The following is a 9,365-nucleotide window of genomic DNA, read 5'->3' on the forward strand; positions in this document are numbered from 1 at the left end:
TATATCTACAGACACAATCGATTTTCAAAACATAACACTCATTTTTAGAATATTTTTTAAAATAATATAATATGAAAAACCCAAAAAAAGAAGTTGGGAGAAAATAGGTGTGACAGTGGAGTAAAAGAATAGGGTTTAGGTGAGTTCCCGAAACCCCTTTCCTTCCAACTCCTCCAGATCACACATATCTCCGGCGACACAAAACCCCTAAAATTGTACCATGCTCTCCCTCCACATAAGAAACCCCCTTTTCATTTCAACTGGAACCATCTCACTTAACCACACCCACCTCATCCATTTCTCCCACACCTCTTCCTACGCTTCTCGTCGCCACGAAGACGAGAGCCGTCTCGTTCGTGTTTCGGTTTGGTGGGATTTCGAGAATTGCACTTTGCCTAGAGGAAATTATGCCTATACACTTGCTCACTTTATCACTTCTGCTGTTAGGACTAATGGAATTAAAGGTCCTATTTCCATCACGGCTTTCGGTGATGTCATGCAGCTTTCCAGGTCCACTCAGGAGATTTTGTCGTCTACCGGGATTAATATTACTCATGTTCCTAATGGTTGGGTTTTCTTTCGATTCATTCCTGTTTGGTTAACTTTGTAGCATTTCTTGTACTAATACATTCTACGTTTTTTTAAAGCTTCAAGACTTGTTTTTCATTAATTATTTATCTTGATTTATTAGTACATTTTCTCGCTTTTAAATGTAGCTTTTCTTACTGCTAAATGAGACACAAGGCCGATGGGATTTTCGTTTTCGCCATTAGGCTAGGAAGAACTCTATTGGCACAATAGAATAATAGATTACTGTATTTTAAACCTTGATTAATTAATTAACTATTAATTATGCAGTGGAGAATGTCTGAAATTAAGATGTTTAGTTGCAATGATTGTTGTGGATTTGTTGTATATATTCGTTAGCGCAGGGTATGGAACTGGAGTCGTATTGAACATATCTAAGGATTTTTACGCCTGTAGAGTGAAAAACTAACTTGCTACTAGATTTAAATTGATTGATGCTAGCGCTTTTGATATTTGATCTTAAGTTTGACAGACACTCTACTGATAACATAAAACCATTTTAGTGAACGTTCCCATCGAGAACATTTTGGTAGTTGGCTGTGAATTTTGTAATTTTTGAAGTAAGCTTCCAACATGAAGAGTTACCTCTTCTGGTCTGGCTATAAGTATCATATTAAATTTGAAATTTCAAAAGTAAAAGATATTCAATGTAAGTATACAAGTCGCTCTTTTGAATGCGTCCCTATATTGGGGAGGATAAATAGTAATGAAACTGAGTAACGAGTAATGACTCACACACACCACAAACAGGCCCAGAAATGGATTTCTGACAATTTTATGTGTTCTTATGTTGATAGTATTAGCATTAGATGCATAATATTTGCCATGTTAGTGTCTGATTGTTCCATAAAAATGATAGCTTTTTCATCGTTTATATTGTTGCTCTCATCTTAACATCCTCCCTTTAGTTGTTCCTAATTGTTTCAAGGCAATGTTATTCTTGCAATGCAGGTGGAAAGAACAGTGCTGATAGATCTCTACTTGTAGACCTTATGTACTGGGTTTCGCAAAATCCTCCGCCAGCACATCTTTTCTTAATATCCGGTGATAGAGATTTTGCGAACATATTACACCGTTTAAGATTAAGCAACTACAACATATTGCTTTCGAGTCCAAATACTGCACCTGGGGTTCTATGTAGTGCTGCAAGTATCATGTGGCAATGGAATGCTTTGAGTAAAGGGGAGGACCTTAATGGCAAGCACTTCAACCAGCCGCCAGATGGCCCCTATGGTTCGTGGTATGGTCACTACAAGTTGCCTCTTGAGGATCCCTTCGCAGTTACTGAGCAATCTGCATGTTCTCAGCTTGGGGACTCATCTGAATCTGGCTCGGAGGATATGCTTCATCCAGTACCAGAGGAGGTAGTGAAGCAGCTACAACATATATTAAACTCTCACCCTGATGGAATAAATATTACAGATCTGCGACGGGAATTAAATGGTTCTGATGTGATTTTAGATAGAAACTTGTACGGATACCAAAAGTTTTCACGGTTTCTGTCATCAATGCCGCACATTATGAAGATTAAAGATTTGGGTGATGGTCGGTATTCTATAAAGGGGGTTGCCTCCAAATATCTTGCTTTTGCTGACAATAATCAAAGCACAACTTCTAGCCATGTAACTAGTACGGACGACCTAAATCACACTATATCTACGAAGAGTGTAGGTCCAGAAGGGAAGTCATCCGTGCCTTCTCCAAAAGTACAGATGCAAGAGCCTCTTAGGATTCTTAAGAATTTTCCAGAGCCAACCAATCGGTTAGAAGAACCCTTGAAGAATGAGCCAGATCCCTTCTCGGAAAAGGCAGACAGTGCTAAAGTTCTAACAGACCCTCTGGAAAAGTTACCAGCATCACAGAATCATGGTGAAAAGGAATCACTGAATAATGTAGAAATTCCATCAGAGAAAGTGCCTGGCAACCCTTTGGATGATGAGAAAGTTAGAAATGTTGAAGGTACCAACTGCTATCCATTTTCCTCGCAGGAACAGGATCCTGTACCCGAAGTTGGTTTTTTAACAAGGTTCTGGAGAAAATGGATTAGTGCTAGGGATGGTGGTTCGATGCAGAATAATGTCAAAAAAGTAGATGTATGTGCTCCTTCTACCGACAGCCTTATAAAGACAGAAGATGCTGACAGTAATGTTGTAGAGTCATCTGGTGCATGTAATGATCCAGTAGGTGTATTAAAAAATTTGTCATCCAGAGACGAAGAAATTAACGAGAAAATTGTTACTAAGAGCTGTGAAGGTAATGATAGGTCTAGCAAGCGCCCTGGTTTTATGAACCAGATCATTAATTGGTGTAAATTATGGCGTAGCGAGGAGCTAAGCGATCCTATTAAAGTAAACAATGATGATATGAACTTGGTTAGGGATGATAATACTGAAGAAAATCCTATATTTTCAGCGGAATCTTTTTTGAATGAGGTGGTGACATTCATAAATACACCTAAAGGGTCAGATGTGGTTGAGAGGTCAATGACCAGGTAAACACTTGTTTTAGCATAGCTTCCTTAGATTCTACATTTTCCTTCATTTTTTTTCATTGGTTATTGGGAACACATCTCTTATTCATGCCCTTAGCGCCTTGATTGCTGATATGATCTGTTTGTCATCTATATCAAACTTTTCCTTTTTGCTACGAAATATTTGTAGTATGAAATCAATTTTTAAGAATCTTTCCTATTTATATTCGCGTAGTGGGCATTAATTTTATAGGTTGTGCAGATTTACTTTCAATTTCTTTCGATATTGTTTGTGAATTTACTGTCAGCCTGATTGTTGGTTTTCTTAATTTATGTCGGCTTCTAATTTTTTGGGGCAGTTGACCAAAAGACCCTGATAATATATGTACTTAGAAAGTAGGGTTTTATCACATAAAGTTGAAAAGCCTTTTAGGGTCAAATACGCATCAGGTAGTAAGTCTTTGTATATTAGCTTTGCATGTCTTAATAATAGCTGACGATATGCACCACTAGAGCTTCTTTTTATTATTTTTCCTGAGTTTTCTCTACATGCTCCAACATACTGTTGCATTGCAGTTGACAGTTTCATAGATATGAAACAGATAGTATCATTGTTACAGTTAGAAGTAGTAATTTTGAATTGAGCTGGGGTTCTTGAGACTCGAGGGTCATGTGCTGAGTTGACCAGCCCCTTCTGCACAACCAGTAATTTAGGTGCTTGTTCAAAGAGTATCGATTTGACTCAACTTCTTAACGCAGATGATGCTAAATAGCAGAGGCTTGTTCTTTCAATATGAATCAAAAAATAACAGATCATTTGGTTTCTTTTTCCTAAACGTGCGCATGTGTCACACACCTACTTGACAAGGTTTGAACCCTAAACCTCCCTAAAAGGAGGCGAGTGCGATACCTTTAAAACAATATATGTTTGGTAACACAGCCAAAAACTACCGTGTGCATAATCACACAATTTTAGACTTTCATGTGAATATTTTTACTTATTCCACACAGTGTATGTTACTGCTTTCCTTGTATGTAACCTATGTTACCCGGACTCGGGTATGGGTGTCGGACACGGGTTCATATCCAAGTGTCGGACTCGGCAATATTCTGAAAAAATTACATGTTTTTGGCCTAAAATAAGTGTCCAAGTGTCTATACCCATGTCCGAGTGTCAAGTGTCCGACACGGGTACTCGAAGCAAAATGAAGAGTCTGGGTAACTAAGTATGTAACCCCCCTTCCATGCATACTTGTGTTTTCAAATCATTAAATCGAGATATTTTTTTTAAGTGTTCATGGAGATTCAGACCTACCTCTGATTTCTAAAATTCGACTAATTGATAAAATTCTTCTAAAATTACATATTCTCGCACTCAAAAAATCTATTATGGTAGTTGCATCAACAAGATCAGAGTCGGACTATGTTTCAACTGAATTTTGATATCTTCACTCCCATAATGAAGCAAAGCTTCCTGCTTGTCTTTCTCAGTCACCAGGGATAGTTAATTTTAAATACTGTACGGCCAATATATATGACTACTATAATGATAAAAACAGTACTCTTCTACTACATAAATATACAGGCTGATTGCTAAGTTTATTGATTCCTTATTGAGTTTGCATTGATCCTATGTTTCTTGCAGATTTTCATTGCACAGAATTCGAGAGTTATTTTTAATACTGAACTGTTCTTTTTATTTACTTTATTTTTTCAGAGTTGAGATGTCACATAATTTGCAAAAGCAAGGGCCAGCTGCCCTGATAGATCTCACTGAAAGTGATCTAAATCGCCTGGTAGACCTGTTAATCTCTGATAAGAAACTGGTGGAAGAATGCCTCTCTGAAAAGTATCCTTTTAAACTAAATCAGCCAGCCGACAAGGGTTCTTGTAAGGGGTTAAGTTCTATTTTTCTGGATACACATTCACAGCCGGGGTTACAGAGTTGTCAAAAACAGAAACAGAAAGAGTTCCAGAACCTTCCACCTGCAAGGGATTTGTCACCAACAATCCACAAGAACCTCAACAAGTCTAGAAATGAGGTTGTGGCTGACTGCAGAAAGCTTGTGGAGTTCATTGTCACAGAATATCAGCAAGGGTTTAGTATAGGCAGATTTAGTAAAATGTTCTTGGAGAAGTATGGCTATCCGCTGGATGTACACAAATTTAGTTACAACAAATTGGTAAGCTTAATACAGACCATGCCTGGGGTAAAAATAGAGGCTGGTAAGATAATGCCAGCAGCCCCTTTTGATATAGATTTGAATAGTTGTGGCATGGAAGCTGCAGATCCTTCTGTCCAAGAAGTTGATGTTGGTGATGCTAGAAGTAATTTTGGTGCAAATATGTCTGGACCTCCAAAGATGACCAGTCTACTTGATTCCTCGTGGGAGGAACTTGGGCCAATTACATGTACAACTCCTAAGAGACAGAAGATGGGAAGTTCACGAAAGAAAAAGAAAGAAGCTGTTGAACAGGTTAACTATGACTATGAACCAGTATCTGATGTTTACTTATCTGGCTCTGACGAAGAGAACTTATCTTCAAGAGGAGATGGGCGTCATCATTATACAAAAAAAGGAGAAGATAGCTCATTGCTGCAAATCCTTGATTGGTACCAAAAGAAGGAGGATGACGCCAGGAGTAGCAAGGACGGTACAAGGGCAGGACCAGATAAAGGTGATGTGGTGGACAGTTTTTCTGGAAAGGATTCAATATCATCTTTATCCTCAGGCAGTTTAAAGAATAAAGATTATGTAGGAAGCGTTGAACAGAAGTTGAGGCCCTCTAAGAGCTACTCATTTGTATCTGATGAAGTTGTGGATGACAAGGACAAGTTAATTGATGGTATACTGGGTAGCTTGAAGAAGTCTGGGGGTAGGTCAACGGAGTCAGGAGTTTAGACTTAATTGATTGTCTCTGTATGGTGTTGGTTTTCCTCGCTGATTGGCTCCTAGCATGCAACAAAATTTAGGAAATTCGTACTCGAGTTATTTACACAAGAGATGAAACTTCCTGTTCAGGAGTGTCTTTGCGTAGCTACCAACAATTTTTCCAGTATATGTGATATGTATGTCAATTTATAGGTGTAATTTGCATTTGCCTTCACCCAGTCACTTAGTATGATGGTTGCAGGACAAGTGAATTCCGGGTATTAAAAGTGCCGGGTTTTTTTTTTTATTTTATAGGTGCACCGCTAGCAAAAATGGGTAAGTATCACTTGGATACGCCAAGTACTAGATTAACATTCTCTTTTTTTTTTTTGCCAAGTACTAGATTAATATTCTCACTTTCACTTGATAGTGACTAATTTCCTGTCCTCGTCTGAGGGTTAGCCTTGTGCTTAAATGTTATTATTCCAAGAATCAGGAAGGCATGAATCTAGCATATGGTCTTTCGCGTACCAGCCTTATGCTTCAGTTGAGATCTCATTTAAATGTTAACAGATGCATAAGTATGCCATATGGTCTTTTCCGATATTTATTGGTCTGCAGGTCTTAGCATTTCTTAAGGTTAATTATATAGGACTCCTGCTAAGCATGTGGTGCAGTAACACTTGTATGTAGTGGTTTTGATGTCTGCAAACATCACAATAAATATCGGTTAAAGATCCCAGCAAAATATTTGCCTTTGCGAGTGTGCCAAAAGAAATTTCTATTTTTGGTCAATACAGGGTTTGCATGTCCTGCAACTACACAACCTTGTGCATCAGTACGCCTTTCAAAATTCGGAGAAAAGTTTGTTCGTTATTGAAGAACCTCCTAAATAATGATTAAAGACTGTGTACCGAAGTTAACCAATAAGAACTCTACTACTGCATCAACTTGCTCAACATTTACTCTTTGCTTTTTATGGGTTAGTGAAGCCAGGAAAACCTTTAAAAATATTTTAAATTGAGAAGGGTAGAAGCCTACAGGATGGAGCTGAATTAGCAAATTTAAAGACTTATTGCACTGGATTAAACCCAGCTGCTGGCAAGCCGGCTTTCTTGATGTATTCACCCTGAATCATAAAAATATAACAATGAAATATATATTCTAAAGCATATTCTTCACTCTCTTTAGCCTCAACGATATGACCAAGCAGAAACAGAAACATGAAACTCATCTATGTACAGATAAATATATCGTTTTCTTGTGTTTTTCCTCATTCAACATTCTGAAAACATAAACATGAGCGCAGGCAATAAGGTTGTGTTGATCACTGGTTGTGCCAAAGGTGGCATTGGTTATGAATACTGCAAAGCGTTTGCTGCACAGAATTGCACTGTTTTTGCATCCGATATCGCTTCAAGGTTTTCTGACATGTCGGAGCTACAACAACAAGATCAAATCCAAACCCTTGTGCTCGATGTATCTTCTGATGAAAGCGTTGCATTAGCTCTAAAAACTGTCATTTCAAAATGCGGAAAAATTGACATCCTCATCAACAATGCTGGTGTTGGAAGCACCGGTCCTCTGGCTGAGCTTTCGTTAGACGCTGTTCGAAAGGCTTATGAAATTAACACGCTTGGGCAACTTCGTATGGTTCAACATGTAGTACCTTACATGGCAAGGCAACAGAGTGGCCGGATCGTTAACATAGGAAGTGTTGTAGGGAAAGTTCCAACTCCTTGGGCAGGTTCTTATTGTTCTAGTAAGGCTGCAATTCATGCGATGTCAAGTAGCTTACGAGTTGAGTTGAAGCCATTTAGCATTGATGTGATTTTGGTTCTCCCGGGGTCTATAAGGTCAAATCTTGGTAATAACAACACGGCTAAATTGGCAGAGTACGAGTGGAAACTCTACTCAGATTTTAAGGAGGATATTGCTGAGCGAGCTAGGGCGTCGCAAGGTAGCAAGGCCACGGATGCTGCAGTGTTTGCAAGGCATGTGGTGAAGAGAGTTTTGAGCTCTAAACCGCCAAAGGAGATTGTTTTTGGATACATGACTGGTTTGTTTGCGGTGCTATCATGGTCTCCTCTCTGGGTTAGGGATCTTTTCTTCGCCACTAGATTTAATCTGAAAAAGAAGGTAACTCTGAAAAGTAACTTGTGAGTGTTTGTTATGACAGGGAACTATGTTATTTGTGACAGAATATGATACATGTTCTTGCTTATTTGAGCTTGATTAATAATGATGGATAATGTTTCAAAATATTTCCTATCTTGATTGTTCAGGGGAGAAATTTTATGTGTGTATGGGTGTTTTCAAGTGAAATGGTGCACCTTGGTAATGGTATATAATCAATTTTCTTGTGAAAACATGAATATCCAATTCATTTTCAAGTGTACAACATAGATATATGGATCAATCCAAGGGAACTGGTACGCGAATGCATAATTTATTGGAGTACTTAGTCGTCAATATTGTTATATATGCATAAGGTCCAGATACAATTAGTATTAGTTAATACATCCACTCGCTCTGGTAGCCACCACTCGAATTCTGGTGCACACTATAACCCGAACCGCTATACTTGGGTGCACGGTTGCCAAAGTGCTGTTGAGAGTTGGTGCTTCCCCAGTTCCTCACCGTTGGAGGTTGAGCGTAGAGAGCAACAGGCTGCACGACTCTGTGCTGCTGCTGGTAACTAGTAGGGATGGCTTGATTTAGTCCGACATGGCTACTGTAGTGACGATCATTACTAGAATAATAAGTATTGTCATCGTAACCATGCTCTTCTTCCATATTGTAGTTATGCTGCGCCATTGTATAATTTGGGTGATGCGTGGTGTAATTTTGCTGTGCTATTGCAAACTTTGGCTGATGCGTAGTGTAATTTTGTTGCGCCATTGTGTAGTTGTGCTGCTGGTATCCGTATCCGGGCGACAAATCCTCTTCGTATTCGATACCCATATGATGATGTTGATTAAATTGTATCGAGATTCAAGACTCTATATATGATGAGTTTGTTTGTATTTCTTGATGAATTTATATGGCCTTTTATACAACTTGGAACAGAAGGTAGTATTCATGAGTCAAGAGTCAAGAAGAGGACAAGGGGGGTGCAACTGAATCTCATACCTTATCAATTTGGAATCGTTTCTGTAGCACTTTCGGTGCATAATTTTCTACTTTAATTTATTCGGTGGGGGAAACAAACATAATAATAGCCGAGACCCAATAGAGATGAATTGGATTGGAATAAATGCGTGTTGTACACAAATCAAATTCTCGTCAATAGATCGATGGATTTTATTTGTTAGCATAGTAATACATCCGATACGGATATGAACCCGGTAAATCTATTTTTATATACTAGTACATAACACATGCAAAATACGGATCGAGATCAAAATATTAATATTAAAAAATAATTATGAAAA

The 9,365-nt window shown here is 38.4% G+C and overlaps 2 protein-coding genes across 2 annotated transcripts; both read left to right on the top strand.

The window, feature by feature from the left end:
* The first annotated feature begins 101 nt into the window (after positions 1-101).
* On the top strand, positions 102-6,379 carry LOC141712854 (uncharacterized). Its single transcript, XM_074515954.1, has 3 exons — positions 102-566; positions 1,540-3,079; positions 4,776-6,379. Exons 1-3 carry the CDS (start codon positions 221-223, stop codon positions 5,959-5,961), a joined length of 3,072 nt encoding a protein of 1,023 aa, XP_074372055.1. The 5' UTR covers positions 102-220; the 3' UTR covers positions 5,962-6,379.
* An 851-nt stretch (positions 6,380-7,230) lies between these two features.
* On the top strand, positions 7,231-8,935 carry LOC141714653 (short-chain dehydrogenase ptmH-like). Its single transcript, XM_074518159.1, has one exon. It carries the CDS (start codon positions 7,231-7,233, stop codon positions 8,092-8,094), a length of 864 nt encoding a protein of 287 aa, XP_074374260.1. The 3' UTR covers positions 8,095-8,935.
* The last annotated feature ends 430 nt before the right edge of the window (positions 8,936-9,365 follow it).

This window comes from Apium graveolens, chromosome 3 (assembly GCF_009905375.1).
Source record: "Apium graveolens cultivar Ventura chromosome 3, ASM990537v1, whole genome shotgun sequence".
NCBI classification, from domain to species: Eukaryota; Viridiplantae; Streptophyta; class Magnoliopsida; order Apiales; family Apiaceae; genus Apium; species Apium graveolens.